Here is a 19,178-nt window from a genome sequence, read left to right on the forward strand (position 1 = left end):
TCAAATGAAAGAGACTCGAATGACGTTGCAGAAAGGAAGAAGGTGAGGAAAGAATAAGTTCTAAAGCCCTATTCGGACGGGATTAGTTTAACATGGGGTGGTGGGGGTAAAGTCATTTTACCTCAGGACGTCTGTAATATTAATGGCCAATTCGCACGGGATAAAACATCTCAGTAAAACTAGCAGAAGTGGGAGGGGCAACTAACTGTATGCACCACCGTAACCTGCTTGTCGTCATGTGCGTTGCTTGCTGTTCCCTTACGAGAGTACTCTCGTATTGCGTTTTGCTAAAACGCTATGGGGGAATTCCTTTCCTCGAGATATTGAAGCAAATTTTTATCCAAAAATACCTTTTATACGCAGTGCAGCTGCACAACTCTCAGCAGGAAGCAGCTGCGTGCTGATTGGCTGTGCCGTTGCAACTGCAGCAACCTATAGCGAGACCTTGGGGCGGGACGGACCAATCAGGTCCTTCCAAACTCCCGCCACAAGGGGCAACATAATTTGCATAGCCTAGGGTATATAAGACCCACTCTCGCAAGGTTAGTCAGATTAATTCTTCTTCAGCGACTTGCAATCGTTGAGCTCCGGATCGAAGCCTGCCGTCGACACGCACCCAGCGGAACACGCAGCCTGAGGACGTCGGATTCTCCGCCTTCAGCCTGCCTTCCAGCTGCGCCATCCGGCACCATATCCTTTATACCTTCTGTTTTTCTAAAACATTCAAAAAGAGCCGAGACGTTGATACAAATGTCTCGTTCCTGCGCCTCGTGCAGAGGTTTCATCGCGGACGAGGATCGGCACATCATCTGCGTGTCATGTCTCGGACGAGACCACACGCAGGCTGCACTCAACCAGGGCGGCTGCCCTGAGTGCGACGAGCTGGCGCTGCAGACCCTTCGGGCTCGGCTCGCCAGCTTCGACTCGGATCCCGTCCCGTGCTCCCAGCCTCTAGAGCCACGGAAGAAAAAACGTCGCGACCAGAGGCCACCGGAGCGCTCTGACGAGCACACGCCGGGCATGTCCCCGCGTGCCTCGCCATCGCCCGTGTTGTTCGCCGACGAGCAGCACAGCTCCCCTCGCATGGCGGCTGCTGCTGTTTCGTTCGGCGGACCGGAGGAGGAAGAGGATGACAGCCTTTCCCTTGCTGCATCCGGGAGCGGGTGGTCGGACGCCGCCTCGGAGCACGCCACTTCGACGCGGACGGCTAGCGGCGTCATAACCTCAGTCGACTCTGAGCTTATGCGCTTGCTCACCAAGGCCGTGGACGACCTCGGCATTGACTGGTCTCAGCCCGAGGAGCCCACGAGAAGCCGTCTGGATGAGTGGTATTTCGAGAACCGCCGTCAACCTACCGCTCAAAGACCCGCTCCCTTCTTCCCAGAAGTCCACGAGGAGCTAACAAAATCGTGGAAGGCGCCATTTTCATCACGCGCCAGATCCTCTTTTTCTCCAGCGCTCTCGGTAGTCGATGGCGCTCAGAAAAAAGGATATCAAGCCCTTCCTCCCCTCGAGGAGGCTGTCGCTGCACACGTTTGCCCGCCCTCCGCCAGAGGATGGCAGTCAAAGACCGTGCACCCTTCCAAGGCCTGCCGCACTACGTCCAGCCTCGCCGGTCGAGCATTCGCCTCCGCCGGCCAGGCAGCGTCAGCGCTACACTCCATGGCGGTTCTTCAAGTCTTCCAGGCCAAACTCCTCCGTTCCCTGGACGAGTCTGTTCCTGATAACGAGGCTCTGAAGGATCTGCGCGGCGCCACTGACTTGGCCCTGCGCGCCACCAAGGCCAATGCTCAGGCGATCGGCAGATGCATGGCCAGCCTGACGGTGTTGGAGCGCCATTTATGGCTTAACTTAACGGAGATGAAGGACGCGGACAAGACCGCTTTCCTGGACGCGCCCATTTCGCCTTCAGGATTGTTTGGTTCCGCCGTGGTTGGGTTCACAGAGCGCTTCACTGAGGCACAGAAAACTTCGCAGGCAATGCGACATTTCCTGCCCAAGCGTTCCAGCTCCTCCGCTAGCCGTCAAGCTAAGGCTGGACCAGCCCAGCCCGCCAAGGCGCCGCCTTCAGCTCGCCAGCCTCACGCGGCTTCCAAGCCCGGTCAGCGTTCCCGCTCTACGAGCCGCAGCAGACCGCCGGAGCGTCGAGGTCCACGACCCAGCAATGTGTCGAAACCTGAGCCTCCGAAGCCGTCCTAGCCAGAGGTATGAAGAGAAGGCGGATAGTGCCCGCTTCGGCCGGTGCACCGCCTCGCTCTCTTCCAAAACGTTCCCCAGCTCCCTTCAAGGCGGCTGGGAACGCCACATTCACAGCCAACGAGCCCGCAAGCAAGCGTGCTCGCCTGTACACAAACGCCGTTTTCACGGCGACCCATATGAGTCACAAAAAGAGCTTTTTCTCTGTAGGCAGTGTGCCAGCATTAAAGCATGTACCCCTACACTCAAGCACTCCCCCATGTTCCCCAGCCCCCTGCACCCAGGTGGCTGGAAACATTATTCTCACAGTCAACGAGCCCGCACTCAAGCGCGCTCGCCTGTACACAAGCACCAATCCTCTATGTCCCCCGGCCCCCTGCACTCAGGCGGCGGGAAACAATTCCCTCATAAGCGCCAGCTTAGCGCAAGGTTATCGGGCCACCGAGTCCCTGTTACTCAGCGACTCGCCCCACAGATTAATTCAGCCCCTGGCTTCGAAGGCCGAGGCCTGGCGGGCCATTCCCGGCATTTCGAAATGGGTGTTGAACATAATAGAACGAGGTTACTCGCTACAGTTTGCTCGCAGACCACCGCGCTTTCGCGCCGTGGAAGAGACAACGGTGAGAAGCGACAAAAGTCACGTGCTTCGAACCGAGATATCAAAACTGTTAATAAAGGGAGCGGTAGAAGCCGTACACCCCTCACAGAGCGAGTCAGGCTTTTACAGCCGTTACTTCCTTGTACCAAAAAAGGACGGTGGTCTAAGACCCATCCTAGATCTCAGACATCTGAACAAAGCCCTTATGAAGCGCCCGTTCAGAATGTTGAGAATGAAACAAATCCTCGCGCACATTCGCCCGGGAGATTGGTTTTTCACTGTGGATCTAGAGGATGCCTATTTTCACATACAAATAGCCCCCCATCACAGGCCATTCTTGAGATTCGCCTTCGAGGGGAAAGCATACCAATACAAGGTGCTACCTTTTGGTCTATCTCTAGCCCCTCGCACGTTTACAAAGTGCATGGAAGCGGCGCTAACCCCGCTGAGGCTTCGGGGAATGAGAATTCTCAACTATCTCGACGACTGGCTCATAATAGCTCAGTCAGAGATACAGTTATTAAACCACAGATCTTGGCTTCTCAACCATTTACAATGCTTGGGACTCAGAATCAATGTGGCAAAGAGTTTATTGTCTCCCACACAGAAAGTTTCGTTTCTGGGAACAGTATTGGACTCAATGCAGATGAGCGGGCGGCTGACGTCACAGCGCGCGCTCTCTGTTCGGAACCGAGCGGTTTCCCTCAGGTCCGGTGCACACATTCCTCTCAAACACTTTCAGAGGATGTTGGGTTTCATGGCCTCGGCGGCGCCAGTTCTCAGACTGGGTCTGTTGCGCATGCGCCCCCTACAGCACTGGCTGAATCGCCGCGTTCCAGCTCACGCATGGCTTTCGGGCCGATTGCAAATCAAGGTAGACCACAGCTGTGTGTTAGCTCTGGCTCCTTGGAAAAATCCCGTCTGGTACAAGACGGGCGTGAGTTTGGGCACTGTTACGAAGTGGAAAGTTATCTCGACAGATGCATCCAACCTAGGTTGGGGAGCCCTTCACGAGGGCAGGCCGATCTCCGGTCTCTGGTCAGACTCGGAGAAGAGCCTTCATATAAACTGTCTAGAGATGAAAGCGGTCACGATATCGCTAAGAGCTTTCCTTCCGTACATAAAATACCACCATGTCCTGATCCGAACGGACAGCAGGTCGGTGGTAGCCTATATAAATCGCCAAGGCGGTCTGAGATCTATCGATCTGCACTCAATGGCGGAAGAAGCCCTAATATGGGCAGAGCACAATCTGAGCTCGCTGAGAGCGACTCACGTGCCAGGCATTCTGAATTTGGGTCCGGACATGCTGTCCAGGGGCAAAGTGTCCCCGGCAGAGTGGTCTCTTCACCCAAATATAATTCAGATAATTTGGGGCAAGTTTGGAGAGGCAAAAGTGGATCTTTTCGCCTCAAAAGACAATGCTCAATGCCGAATATATTTCTCCAAGCGCGAGGATGCGTTGGCCCATGAATGGCCCAACCTTCCTCTTTATGCGTTTCCCCCAATCTCAATGTTACCTCAGGTCATAGAGAGGATCAGGGAGAGCAAATGCGCTGTGCTTTTAATAGCCCCGCTTTGGAGAAATCAACCTTGGTTCTCACTGCTGAGTCAGATGTCAGATGCAGCTCCGTGGCCGATCCCGCTGAGGAGAGATCTTCTCATGCAGGCGGAACGGCAGATCTGGCATCCCCGTCCCGATCTATGGGCGCTTCATGTTTGGCCCATCAACGGGTACATGAGAACCTTTCTGAAAGCATAATGAACACTATTACTGAAGCTAGAGCCCCCACTACTAGGCGGCTCTATTCAGGCAAATGGTCAGTCTTTTCAGACTGGTGTAAAGCGCGAAGTCTGACCCCACATGATTGTGCAGTGTCAGAGGTGCTTACATTTTTACAAGAGCTTCTGGACGCGGGTCGTTCCCCCTCCACGCTCAAAGTTTATGTGGCTGCTATAGCAGCGTATCACATTAAAGTGAACGGACTGTCACTAGGAAAGAGCGATCTCATTGTTCGCTTCCTTAAAGGGGCTAGAAGGCTTCACCCACCTCGTCCCCCTTCAGTCCCTATATGGGACCTGTCCACGGTCCTAGATGCCATGAAGAGCTCTGCATTTGAGCCTCTGCATTCTGTGAGCTTAAAGCTCCTGTCACTAAAGACTGCTTTTCTGCTAGCGATTGCATCAGTTAAGCGAGTGGGTGATCTGCACGCGCTCTCTGTGAGCGCCTCGTGTCTGGAATTTGGGCCAAACGACTCCAAAGTCGTCCTCAAACCAAGACATGGATATGTACCTAAAGTGCTTTCAACTCCGTTCAGAGCACAGGTTATTTCACTTTCGGCACTTTCATCACAGTCAGATGAAATAGATGCTAATTTGCTCTGTCCTGTCAGAGCGCTGAGAATATACATAGAGCGTTCCGCTGTTTACAGGCAAACTGAACAGCTCTTTGTATGCTTTGGCGGACGCACCCGAGGGTGCGCGGTTACAAAGCAGACCCTGTCACGGTGGATAGTGGATGCTATCTCACTGGCCTATGAGTCTAAAGATCTCGGCTGCCCTTTGGGCATTAAAGCCCATTCTACTAGAGGCATGGCCTCTTCGTGGGCTTGGTCTACTGGCATTTCTCTGAATGATATCTGTGCGGCGGCAGGCTGGGCCTCCCCGTCCACTTTTATCAGATTCTATAATTTAGATGTTCCGGCTTTACAAGCTGGGCTTCTTGCTGTATGAACAGATTAACCCCTTGAGGCTCGATAAGTCCGGCCTGGGTTTAATATTGTATAAGTCATAAGCATATTCCTTACGGCCCGAAGTGTCTGGCCACTCTTTATTCCTGACCCGATTATGTCCGGTCTATACTTATTGCACGAATATCGTGTTCATTCTCATGAGGGCCCGACTCAGGTCTGGCCCATTCTGAATTATTGATATCATACTACAGGCCCACCTAGGTTGGCCTGGGTTTGGTGTCGTCGGCTTTAGAGCCGTTAAGCAAGCACGGCGTTTTGCATTGGTCCCCCATAGCGTTTTAGCAAAACGCAATACGAGAGTACTCTCGTAAGGGAACGTTTCGGTTACTAACGTAACCTCGGTTCCCTAAGATGAGGGAACGAGTATTGCGTTTTGCTTGCCGTGCTTGCTCACTTGCTCAGGAGTCGCTTCAGTCGATTAACCTGACTAACCTTGCGAGAGTGGGTCTTATATACCCTAGGCTATGCAAATTATGTTGCCCCTTGTGGCGGGAGTTTGGAAGGACCTGATTGGTCCGTCCCGCCCCAAGGTCTCGCTATAGGTTGCTGCAGTTGCAACGGCACAGCCAATCAGCACGCAGCTGCTTCCTGCTGAGAGTTGTGCAGCTGCACTGCGTATAAAAGGTATTTTTGGATAAAAATTTGCTTCAATATCTCGAGGAAAGGAATTCCCCCATAGCGTTTTAGCAAAACGCAATACTCGTTCCCTCATCTTAGGGAACCGAGGTTACGTTAGTAACCGAAACGTTTTCATGTGAGCAAACACACAATATTAGGGTTGTGCCGATGGAGCTCCACCATCGTGATGCCACGCCCCCCATTGCGAGTCTTGTTGTGAGTGCGAAGCACACTAAATCCTTTTCTATAGTTAAAAACTTTGCAGGGATTGCCCTGAAAATTAAATTGAGAATATAACTAATGCATATATTCTATTTTAAATACTGTAGTCTATGCCAGATATAGCCTACATTTTGAAATAATAAACGAGGCTCAGACATCCATTTCAAGCATGCGTGTTTCTTTCAGCGCTTCCGTCAGTGAAACAACACACCACAGCCTGTTAAATATTTAAACAATTATCAGTAAATAATGGTAACCTAAAGAATATAAGTTATATAAGAATATAAATAAATAAATTTCCCCTCAATGATGCGTCCCCTCCGCTCTGCGCGAGATCACGAGCTGGATAGACACCTTCTCAAATATCTTCGTCTTCATGTTTTCTCATGATCTTGCAAAGCCACACTTGTTGAAAAAGGTCTGAAGAGCGAATTTTATCTTCCACAGGGTAAAGACATTTAAGCTATGTTTGATTATTCACTGCCAGAGAAAACGAAAGTAAAATGGCCTGTGTGTGTGAAATGCGCTACTCAAATAAACTTGACGCGCTTTACCAAGTCTAATAACAAGCACAAACTGTGTTAAATAAAATTAAGTAAAAAGGTAGCCTATTTGTCCTACAATGTTTTTCTACTTTCCCACAGTAAAGGACGTGAATGGGTATAATGGACTTAATTAGGCTATAAACAAACGAAAGGAAGAAACGTTTATAATTCCTTGCGAAATGGGTGCGACGCGAGTGAAGATTTGAGAAAAGAAACGAGATGTCCATGTGGGATAAAATGGACTAACGTTAGGCCTATTGTTAAAATTCACGGAAATCGCAAAACAGAATAAAAAAGCTGACAAATCTTAAACTGGGCTCAGCCTACCTCTCTCATTCGGCATGAATCCATTCATGGCTGCGAATTTATTTCCTTTGTAAACAAAGCTTTGTGCTTCACTCTGTATCCACGTAAAACAGCATTAACATACAAAACACTGACGAAATTATAGTTTTGAAGTAGAAAATGGTATTTATGTAAAGAGATATATTAAAATAAAAAGTGCACAACTCTTCTTAAGTGGAAGGAAGCTACTTTTTTCCCCTCACGTGCAACCTAGCGCGGATGAGTCATTATTTGGGTTAGAAAAATAACGAAATTATATCGTTTTTAAGTAGAAAATAGTATTTATGTAAAGAGATGGTAAAATACAGATATAGTAAATTATATATTTGTATTAATAAAAAAACGACGATATCATCGTCCATCACGATGTTTTACTGTAAACATCGTCAACTGCCAATTTAGGAGACATCGCCCAACCCTACACAATATATATATATATATATATATATGCATATATGTATATATATGTGTGTGTGTGTGTGTGTATATATATATATATATATATATATATATATATAAACATAAACATTTAGGTCCAGTCTTAACGATTCTGTTTGGATTGTGTTGGTAATAGACTCTTACTTAGAGCTAAAAGAAGTGTTGTGTTTCTCTAAAAAGTGCTTTCGATCTTATTTTTGCTTTAAATTGTATGCGGAAAATACTGGAGCTTTGCCACAGAGTTGTCCCACCCAGTGACGCCGCTACCCATCACGCCTATCACGCGCTGCGCGTAGGGCACCAAGTGCTCCGGGGAGCACACAAGAAAATGCTCTCTCTATCCTCCCGCGGCTCTGCAAAATTTGCGAACGCCGCCACCACGGGCATCATAAAGTGATCGCGCTTGTCATCAAAGCGGCCAGCGGCGGGACTGGTCCCACCACCCACAACGAAACCGAGTGCTTCTTCAAGCGCTCCATGCTTGCAAAATGCGCCAAAACAACTTTTAAACAGGAAATTATGGAATTTTACCGTACATTTTTACAACGGGTCTATTCGAACGGGATTAGTTTTACCCAAGGTAATTTTTCCGGACCTTTTTACAGAAGGTAAAAGTCTCCGTAATCTTTACTGACATTGTCCGTAATGATTACCGAGATGGCACATTCGGATGGGACTAAAATCACAGAGAACCTCTGGTAATAATTACTTTACCCCCACCTCCCCATGTTAAACTAATCCCGTCCGAATAGGGCTTAAGAGAGAGAAATTATGAAATCCTAAGCAATATATGCATTTATGACACATGCCCTGAAGAAACCATTGATCAGTAATTTAACCTCCTATCGTTTCTTAGGCAGGGTTATTACATTTGATCTAATGCACTAGTTCAGCTGGGAATCTAGAGGTATTACTTGCGTTTGTTTGTCGTCTCAGACAGGGGATTCTCTTTCCCCGCTGGAGAGGGGTTTTCCCGGGTCTTTGATTCGCTGAAGGTCTGGTCGTGTCTTGGATCGAGGTCTGGGGAAGCCAATCACGTGGCGTGTTGGGTGGATGGAAGTCTTGTGGGCGTTGTTTGAAGTTGAAGCGCGCCGTTAGAAACTCGTTGTTGAGAAGCTTTTGCGGCGGAATTTAACAGAACCGAGACTTAACGGAAAGAAAATAAACTTTAAGTAAAAGAAAGGCAAGTAGGAGAAGAGCAGATGGCCTAAACTCAAATATTTGCCCATCCCCTGGATGGGTTCTGGCCAATTAGGGTTCAGGGGTGACTGTGTCTCCACCCCTCCCATAAAATTGGGTTATCTATAGTAATTTAGTTTCCTGCTCTTAAGCAGAGAGTAAATTTATACCTAATTTCTTACTATAAGGACATGATCAATTCTATAAAGATTTCATTCAGCTCATCTGTTGGATTATACCCATACGAACAAAAAGATATCAAACACGGTGCCTTTTCATCCACTTATTCAATAGTTACATAATTGCATGAATTGGGAGTAATATATATGCATAATAGTCACTTGTATTCAGTTGTAGACACACTAACAAGCTATGTCGAAGGCTATTTGAATGAAAGTCCAATAATCAGTGATTTGATGCAGTTTCTGTTAGTTTGCTTGGAGGTTTAGCTGTGTCACGTGGAGTTCATTGAAAAGATTTTGTTTCTTTGTCTTGTGATCACAACGAGTCCTCTGTCCTCTTTGTCTAAGTCCATAGGAAATCGATCTAATATAGTAGCTCCGGGCAGAATCAAGCCTCCATCTCTCTGGTGATAGATGGTCGATTTCCTGGGGTCTGGAGCTGAATTGGGCTTTGTGAAGGGGATGTTCATTTGATCGAATCATTTGGAAGATTCATTAAACTATGTGTCTGCACCCACAATTCCTACAGACGCTACATTGTTTTAAAAAGAATAGTTGATTTAGTATTTTATATTATTTATATATTATGTATATGTAGGGCAAGTTGACAAATTTTGACATACTAAGTCATTTAGGCTGAGATGAAAAGTCAAAATTATGACACTAAAAAGTGGAAGTTCAGAATTAAATAGTTTCGACTTATGACATAATTATGACTATTTAATTCTGAACTTCCACTTTTTAGTGTCATAATTATGACTATTACATATTAAGCCACAATTGTGTTTTTCTGTGTGTGGTGGTCATGAAGGAGTAACCCATATGTCCCTGTGATTGGCAGGTCCAGAGCTCCTGGAGGTGAAGCGGTCATGGCTGTGGCTGGAGGAGGACAGGTGGAGGACGAGTTCACCTGTGCAGGTGTGCTGCGGGCGTCGCTGCTGGCGCTGAGGCCGGCCGTGGGTCGGGTCTTCGGGGTGGAGCTGCTCATCGGAGGAGAGGAAGGGCTGTCCTCTGAGCTGATCTGGCTGCAGCTGCGCGGAGATGGACCCCAGGTGGAGGCAGCAAAGGTGGGACACTTCACTTCCTCAACACCTGAGACACATCAGAGTCAGAAACACCTGTACATCAGAGTCAGTCAGAAACACCTGTACATCAGAGTCAGTCAGAAAGCATCTCACTCACTCTTCAGTGTCAGATCAGAGATGACCCTAACCCTAACCCTAACCCAGATCAGAGAGGACCCTACTATAAAGGGCTAGCGTGTGTTCTGCTCCTGCTAATGTGAGAATGTGGATGTTATATGACTCTTAGATGTTCGTGAAAGGCGTGGTCAATCAGGAAGCTCAGCAGGAGATCCAGGTTCCTGAAGTGCTTCACTGTGTGTTCTGCGGGGCTAAAGGGCTGTTCATGGACTGCCTGATCAGAAGTACCTCTGCACATATAGTGGTGAGTAAATGTTCTCTGAAGGGTTACTCTATGGAACAGGAGCTGCTATAGTCATGGGTAAATTCTAGTGTTAACCCTTTAAGACCTAAGGGTATTTTTACAATTAATTTTCCGCCTGGTTTTATTTACTAAAAAAGCTTGTTAAACATCAACCCTGTTGTGCACAGACAATTGACACACCTCTTTTTTTTTCAAGACAAGTTGCACTGTCAGTATTTTTGTGTTGCATTGATGTCACCTGAATGTAAAATAAGTTATGGGACCATAAAGACAAATGAAAACATAAAACGGAAATTGAATCACTCAAATATTTATTGAAAACACACACAAATAAATAAAAGCTAAGCATATTTCCTCTGGAAAACCGTTTGTTCAAGTCTTTGGAGTCCTGGAACTCAGGAATAAACATGATCACTTATACAGAACCAAAACTATTTACATTTTTCCAAAAAAAGTCCAGGCGTTTTTGGCCTCTTTGGATTTTGGATATTTACTGGTGCCAAGCCTCAAAACAGTTCCTATCAGGAACTTCTCCTCAAACTTTCTCCTCAAACTTTCTCCACAAAACTGCAGCGCGTCTCTCTCTCTCTCTCTCCTCAACACTAGTCGTGCGTCTCTCTATCAACAATAACGGAGCTGTAGTTCATGCGTAATGACGCACACCAACGTGGATGACGGATCAGCCTGTCATTGGTCAAACCCTCATCCAAAATGGCAGCTAGCATCGCACTAACAGCAAAAATGACGGAAAATTTATAAATTATGGACATCAAGTGGATAAATCTTGGATGTAAGCGTTTTGATTTATTGCTGAACAACTCCAAAAAGATGCACATGTTCCAGGCTGGATAGAAAACCTTCTGTAAAGGCTACAAAGACACCAAAGACACCCCCGTGATGGCTAGCTCGTTAGCTTTCTGCTGGAAAAAACGGTAAGAAAATCGATAAAAGTTTCATGAAATAATATAGATATTTATCGGAGGTGCCGTGTGACGTCGTGGGCGATGCCGTCGGGCTCTGAGGGTTAAGGAAACATCACTTATCTGCAAAATTCCTCATTTATAGCTATTATAAGTAATTAATTTATTTAGCTCTATTGTTGAATGATAAGAAATGGTTTATTTAATGATTTGTGTATTTTCTCCATCTTTTAGTGGATGTACTATAAGAGAGATCTAGCTTTGTTTAAAAAACAAGTTCTATTTGGATTTGTATTGTAAACCTAAAATAAAAGTTAAGAAGTGAATATTTAATATTTTATTTGTAATGTTTTAAGTTCCAATACTTGTTAACACATTTTAAACCATTCCACATAATTCCACAGATTTGACCAAAAATTCAGCGCAGAAATCACAAAAAGTCCCCAGTAATAGTATGTAATGGTTTATCACGTGGCCAATAGGTGGCGCTGTCCCACACTGATGAGGTCAGAGTGAGGTGAGCGTGACACAGTGTCAGTATGCCAGAGAATCAGCCTCAGTCTGTTTGCCATCAGGTTTGTTGATGCACTAAACAAAAGTGGTTTTGTCTATCAACACGAAATCCATAACTTTCTTCCGGCCCGGTCTGAAGATTATACGATTCAATTCAAAATCAGACCAGCGGTCTAGGAAGAGCTCGAAAGAAAATCAAAATGGTGGACAGGAAGTTTGGTCGACTATGGCAAAATTGGTTTCGATATTCTCGGCATGACCCTTAAAGGGTTAGTTCACCCAAAAATGAAAATTCTGTCATTAATTACTCACCCTCATGTGGTTGGACACCCGTCAGACCTCCGTTCATATTCGGCACACAAATGAAGATATTTTAGTTGAAAGCTGATGCTGAGAAAGGCTTCAGACAGGCCTCCATTGGCATTCAGTACATTGACACTTCCAAGATCCATGAAAGGCACTTAAAACGTCGTTACAAAGTCTATCTCACCACAGTGGCTCTACAATAATTTTACGATGCGACGACAATAGTTTTTGTGCGCAAAAAAAAATCAAAATAACACCTTTAACCAACTTGTTCTCGACTTCCGTGTATGCCTCCAAGACGCATGCGCGAGAATATGACGCAGATCCGGCGTTCGGACATATGACCCAGAAGAGATTTGTTTACGAGCAGAGCGTATCTCAGCTGTTGAATTCTACATTGATCGTGCTTTAGGTCTCGGCGTAGTTCTCAAAGTGGGGTTAAAGTGTGTATTTCATGGATTCCCGAACGCCGGCGGTACGTCATATTCTCGCGAGAAGTCGAGAACAAGTTGGTTAAAGGTGTTATTTAGGTTTTTTTTGCGCACAAAAACTATTGTCGTCGCATCGTAAAATTATTGTAGAGCCACTATGGTGAGATGGACTTTGTAACGATGTTTTAAGTGCCTTTCATGGATCTTGGAAGTGTCAATGTACTGAATGCCAATGGAGGCCTGTCTGAAGCCTTTCTCAGCCATCAGCTTTACACTAAAATATCTTCATTTGTGTTCCGAATATGAACGGAGGGCTTACGGGTGTCCAACGACATGAGGGTGAGTAATTAATGACAGAATTTTCATTTTTGGGTGAACTAACCCTTTAAGACCAGTAGCCATTACAAAAGGCTAATCAAAAGTTATTCGCATTTTTCAAAATTTAATTATAACTTTTGACCTTAAAGTCAAAAGTCAAAAAGCGCTGCCCTGAAACTTTTTGAGTCGAGTTTTGCAACGATACGCCAATGCGTTCGTAAAATATAGCATTTAATGTCAAATTCAAAAGGTCCGATGTGGGAAATTTGTCTGCACCGAATCTAAAGAGACCAAACCGTTCAGAAGTTCTAAGCAAAAAAAACCCTTTTTCATATCTCCTGACCACTAGAGACCGCCTGCCGAAACGCTGCAGGTCGCCTCAGGTCATGTTGGCATAACACACACCAAGCTTGGTCTGAATACACTAAAGCAGTGCGGAGACATAAGGTGTGTCCCAATTTGCATACGTATGCACTATTCATGCTAACATACCTTTTATCTGGTTGTTGTCGTCTTGTTTTGGTTTTGTTTATGTTATCAGCTCCCACATCTATTGAATCCTTTATTGTGTTTTATAAAGGGTTGTTTTGCCCTGCTTAAAACACAAAAACGTTTGCCCTCTTACCTGTTAGAATTAGTTGTCAGGTAGATGCAAAGACACTTAATAGTGTCTAGAAATGAGCATGAAAAGTAAATATATAAAAATAAAAATAACAAAAAACCTCAGAGAATGTTTTCTCTATCTACGCAATGCTCTCACCTTTTTACCCGTTTGCATCCCTGACTATTCTATGACGGTTTTAAGTATAAATAGTGTAAGTGTGTTCACACTGAAAGTGCACTTTAAATACCCGGATGATGCACTAAATTAACGTAAATAACGAAGAGTGTATAAGTGTGTCATTCGGGACACAATTATAGCCTGGCGTGCTCTTCATCGAATTTGTTTATTCGAGAGCAGAACTTTAATTCCATATCTTTTTGTCTCCTTGGTCTGAAGATGACCTGGTTCAATTTTTTAAAAAGCAAGTATTTTGGAAAAATCAAAATGGCGGAAAAAATGTCATGATGGAAAATTACGTCATATGGTGCAATCGAATCAAAACTTATTAGCATAAGCGTGAGTGCAACTTTGGCCTGTCGGTGGCGCTAGAGGGACTGAGTTAGATAGTCTTCGAGACCTAACCCTAGAGACGGAGTCAGTCCTCTATCTGTGTGCTGCCCTAGACTCAAGAGCAGAACAACAGTAGGAACGCCAATGATTACAAAATACACCAAACACACACGTTACCTTTCTTTGCCCAGTTCACAGCACTAAAGCATTACAGCCACACCAGACTCTTCTCAGCAAGTAAACACGTAGGGCATGACTATATATGAAAAATGTCCATCCTGTTCCAACCTTCATGCATGAACAAGTCTTATTCTCCACCGCATCCTTCCAGCAATGTCTTTTTACTGCGCATGGTATCATTTCCGTTTGCATATAGTGTGGTCTGTGCACGTGTGTTACTAGAAACGAGGAGAATAGGAGGCGAGACGGACTGGCACACACACTGCAGGGCCCAAAACTCATCATTATCATTTTCATTATTTCATTATCATTACTGTCCCGATCTAAACATCCTTAAAACAAGATCAAGTTTCCTGGAGAAACTACATAAAAATAATTTGCAAGATGAAAGAAATACAACAATAAAAAGTAGGAGAAGTGGACTTCCGGTTTGAACGTCAACGTGATGGCAGCACTGTGAACGGGCTCCCAAAGAAGCCTATGAAATTTTAAAATTTACCCCGTTAAGACAACGCAATTTAATGCCTGGAGGTAGATAAGTGAGGGGGTAAGCGAAATACACCTAAACTAAAGCATCGACGGAGCAACATAGTGGGTGCTTAAACCTGGGGAAATAGCGCTAGCTTCCCTGCTAACGTAAATGTGATTCACCGCTCGACGCGAGGCCGCTCACTGGTGGACTGCTACTGCTCGGTGAAACGACATGGCCAGCATAGACGTGATACTTCAGGAACTGAGGGACTTTTGCCAAGAAAACAGTGCGAGTTTGGGGGAAATTAAGGAAGAAATGTCTAAGATGAGCGAGAGAATGGACAAGGCTGAAGGTAGGATTCAGAACACGGAGGATGTCATGAAGGAAAAAATAAAGTTGCAAATAAGGTTGGAGGACAAATTAATGGACTTGGAGAGCCGTACAAGAAGGGAAAACGTTCGCATCTATGGGGTACCCGAGACAGCAGAGCGGGACTCTCCAACAATGAGTGATTTTGTGGAGAAGCTGCTGCGTGACGGTTTGGGGCTCGCCCAAGATGAGCTTGACATATGCATCAAACGGGCGCATCGCTCCCTAAGCCCACCACCACCAGACGATGCCCCCCCCCCCCCCCCCCCCCCCCCCGCGCTCGATTATTGTGAACTTCCTCAGCTTTAAGACCAAAGAACTTTTGCTCCGCAAGGCATGGCAGAAAAAAGGATTCACATGGAACGGCAAACATGTATGACCATGACTATCCTCCTCTCATCCTAAAGAGACGAAAAGAATATACAGAGGTGCGCAAGATTCTGAAAGAGCAGCAGATCCCCTTTCAGACTCTCTTTCCAGCTAGGCTGAAGGTGAAATACACTGAAGAAACTAAAATTTACAACACAGCGGCAGAAGCTACTGCAGATATGTCCAGGAGAGGCTATGCGGTGAAGGTCATCAGATCGCCAGAAACAGCGTTGGAGCAACTGAAGCAGCTGACCTGGACCAGAGTTGGCAGAGGAGCGGGGAGCAGCGCAACAAATAAGAGGCGAGACCCAGTTTACAAAGACAAACTCAGAGCCTTCAAGAGGACCTCACCTGCGCCTTCGGGAAATTGAGGTTTAACCACTTTGTTGTTCTCTTTAATTAAAAACAAAAACAAAGCTATTACTTAGTTTAATGGTGTGTAAAAAGTGGATTAGTAAGGTTTTTGGAGGGTGTTCTTCTCTGTGAGGCCTTAGCCATTAAGGGCCTCCTCCACTGACTGATGAAGAAGTTGCCTTTAAAGACAAGCAGGGTCCACTTCAGGGACCCCTACCTTGGAAGTTAGAACTACTTCAGTTTGTTTTTTATTTTGTTTTTTGTTTTCATGCTATTTGTTCAAGTGTTTCTTGTTCAAAGTTTACAAGGGTGTGCGGGGAGCCTATTAAAATGTGTGTATTCATCCTATAAATTTAGATGAATAGCAGATCAGTGAAAATGGTATCAATCAATATTAATGGTTTACATAATCCGGTTAAAAGGCCCTATCTAAATTCAAAATTAGATAGGGCTATATTTAGCCCTATCTAAATTCAAAAGAGATAAAGCTCAGATTGTTTTTATGCAGGAAACACATCTGTCTGATAGCGAACATGAAAAATTGAACAAACTTGGTTTTAAACATGTTTTCTATTCCTCTCAGTTCGGGAAGGCGAAGAGGCGTGGCGATCCTGGTGCACGGCGCTCTAAATTATGAACATTTATCAGAATATAAGGATAAGGAGGGTAGATATATAATGGCAACTGGTAAGATTGATGGTATTATTCTGAGTCTCTTAAACGTGTATATTCCCCCAGGAAGCAATTGGTCCTTGTATAAACAGATCCTAGAATTAACATCAACAAGGAGTCAGGGAATTTTACTATGCGGTGGTGATCTTAACCTCACATTAAATGCTAAATTGGCTTCTTCGAACGGGAAAGGTGATGCGAGAAATATTGGAGGAAAAATGGTACACCTTATGGACGAAATAGGATTAGTTGATGTGTGGAGAGATCGCCATTCAACTGATAGGTAATATACCCACTATTCCTGCGCACACGATGTCTATTCAAGGTTAGATTATATCTTCATGTTCAGAAACGATCTCTTTAGGTTAAAAGATTGTGAACTAGGCCCCTGTACTATATCAGATCACAACCCAGTTTATGCTAATGTCTGTCTGAACAGAAAGAATAGATCTACCTTATGGAGGTTGAACACAAACATTCTTAATTACCCTGAAATTAAAGAACGTCTGAAGAAAGAAATAGAGGAGTATTTAGAAAATAACGATAAGGACGATATGTCACCGGGAATAATATGGGATGCACTTAAGGCAGTGATTAGGGGGAAAATAATTGGTATTTCCTCCCATCTGAAAAAAATAGGTCAGCAAAAACTCCAGCACTTAGAAGATAAGTTGCTAGATCTGCAACGACAACACTCGAGGTCTCATAATGGTAATATTAAATTGGATATAATGAAATTGAAAAAAGAAATAGAGGATTTGAACACAATAGATGTACAGAAAAAACTCATGTTTATAAAGCAACAGTACTATGAGGTAGGGGGGAAATCACTGAAACTTCTATTCTCTCTTATAAGCTTAGGAAACAGCAAGCAGAGAGATCCATTCATAAAATTAAGAATCCCCTAAATGATCAAATAGAAATTGAACAGGGAAAAATTCAACAATGCTTTTTGGATTATTATAAGACATTATATTCTCAACCTCAAATAGACAACAACCAGGACATCAATATCTTTTTGTCTGAACTTGAGTTACCAAAAGTATCTTTGTGTCTGAACTTGAGTTACCAAAAGTGACGGAGGAACAAAATAAAAAGTTAATAACTACAATAACTAAAGAAGAAATCCAATTAGCAATTAAAAGATTAAAGGGAGGGAAGATGGCAGGGGCAGATGGATTTGGTCCGGAATGGTACAAAACAATGAAGGTTTTTTTGGTCCCAACGTTGCTGTAAAACTTTTAATTGGGTGTTGGCAAATAAGATAGTCCCTCCATCATGGAGGGAAGCAATAATTTCTATCATCCCAAAAGAAGGAAAGGATAGATTGCAGTGTAGTAACTATCGCCCAATTAGTGTTCTGAATATAGACTATAAGTTGTTCACCTCTATTATGTCAAGAAGATTAGAAACTATTTTACCAGGATTAATACATAAGGATCAAACGGGTTTCATTAAACACAGACAGACTCAAGACAACATTAGGAGGGTTTTACACATAATGAGGCGGGTGGATAAGCAAAAATTAGAGACCTTAGTGTTGAGTTTGGACGCCGAAAAAGCATTTGATTCAGTGAGGTGGTCCTTCTTATATAAGGTGCTTGAAAAATTCGATTTTGATAAATCTGTAAAATGAGGTTATCTCAGGGTTATACAATAACCCAACTGCGAGGATAAAAATTAATGGGGACCTTACTGAATCATTCATATTGGAGCGCAGGACTCGACAAGGGTGTTGCATCTCGCCTCTCCTCTTCGCCTTGTTTATCGAACCTTTAAGCCAGTGGATCAGGCAGAGAAAGGATATAACTGGAGTAAGAACAGTAGGAGGGGAGCAAAAATTGGCACTTTTTGCTGATGATTTACTATTAACTATATCTTACCCCACACAGGTTGTTCCTAAAATCATTAAACTACTACTAGACTATGGCTCTTTTTCAGGGTACAAGGTTAATGTAAATAAAACGCAGGTATTAACTCTGAACTATAACCCTCCACAAGAAGTCAAAGATAGTTATAATTGGAAATGGGAGGCAGACAATATCAGATATCTAGGGGTGGTATTGCACCGAGACTTCTCTAAAATGTTTGAAGCTAACTATGGCCCTCTGAATATAGCAATAAAATCGGATATACAAAGATGGTATACCATTCCTTTTTTGGACTTGCATTCTAGGATTGATTCAATAAGATTAAATATCCTCCCCCGAATGCTCTACTTATTCCAGTGTTTACCAATTTTCATTCCCCAAAAACAATTTGTAGAATGGGATAGAATGCTGTCAAAATATATTTGGAAAGGGGAAAAATCCAGAGTTAAATATAAAACCTTACAATTGAAGAAAGATAAAGGAGGTCGTGGTCTCCCTTGTCTACGAGAATATTACTGTGCGGCACAGATAAGACCATTAATATGTTTATGTTCTTCCAATTACACCGCAGGATGGAAGGATGTTGAGGGGACAACTATTGAAGCAATACCAGTTGTAGGGTTTTAGGGTTACATATTATATTTAAATCAAAAATTAGCTCAATAGGGAATTGTGGGTATTAATATTTAGGGATTTATGATTAATCATAACGGGTTATAATCTAATCACCAATCTCCAAGATGGGAATACCTCACCTCGGTATTTAT

At 44.3% G+C, this 19,178-nt stretch overlaps 1 protein-coding gene across 3 annotated transcripts in view; it reads left to right on the forward strand.

Moving 5' to 3' along the window:
• The window catches only part of khnyn (KH and NYN domain containing), a 53,323-nt gene that overhangs the window by 1,568 nt on the left and 32,577 nt on the right, over positions 1 to 19,178 (forward strand). For all 3 annotated transcript variants that reach the window (XM_079810691.1, XM_079810692.1, XM_079810693.1), the window contains exons 2-3: positions 9,918 to 10,143; positions 10,388 to 10,522. In XM_079810691.1, coding sequence (XP_079666817.1) covers positions 9,946 to 10,143; positions 10,388 to 10,522 — 333 coding nt within the window. In that variant the 5' untranslated portion in view covers positions 9,918 to 9,945. The remainder of the gene's footprint in view (positions 1 to 9,917; positions 10,144 to 10,387; positions 10,523 to 19,178) is intronic.

Source organism: Gobio gobio (genome assembly GCF_949357685.1).
Source record: "Gobio gobio genome assembly, chromosome: 2".
NCBI lineage: Eukaryota > Metazoa > Chordata > Actinopteri > Cypriniformes > Gobionidae > Gobio > Gobio gobio.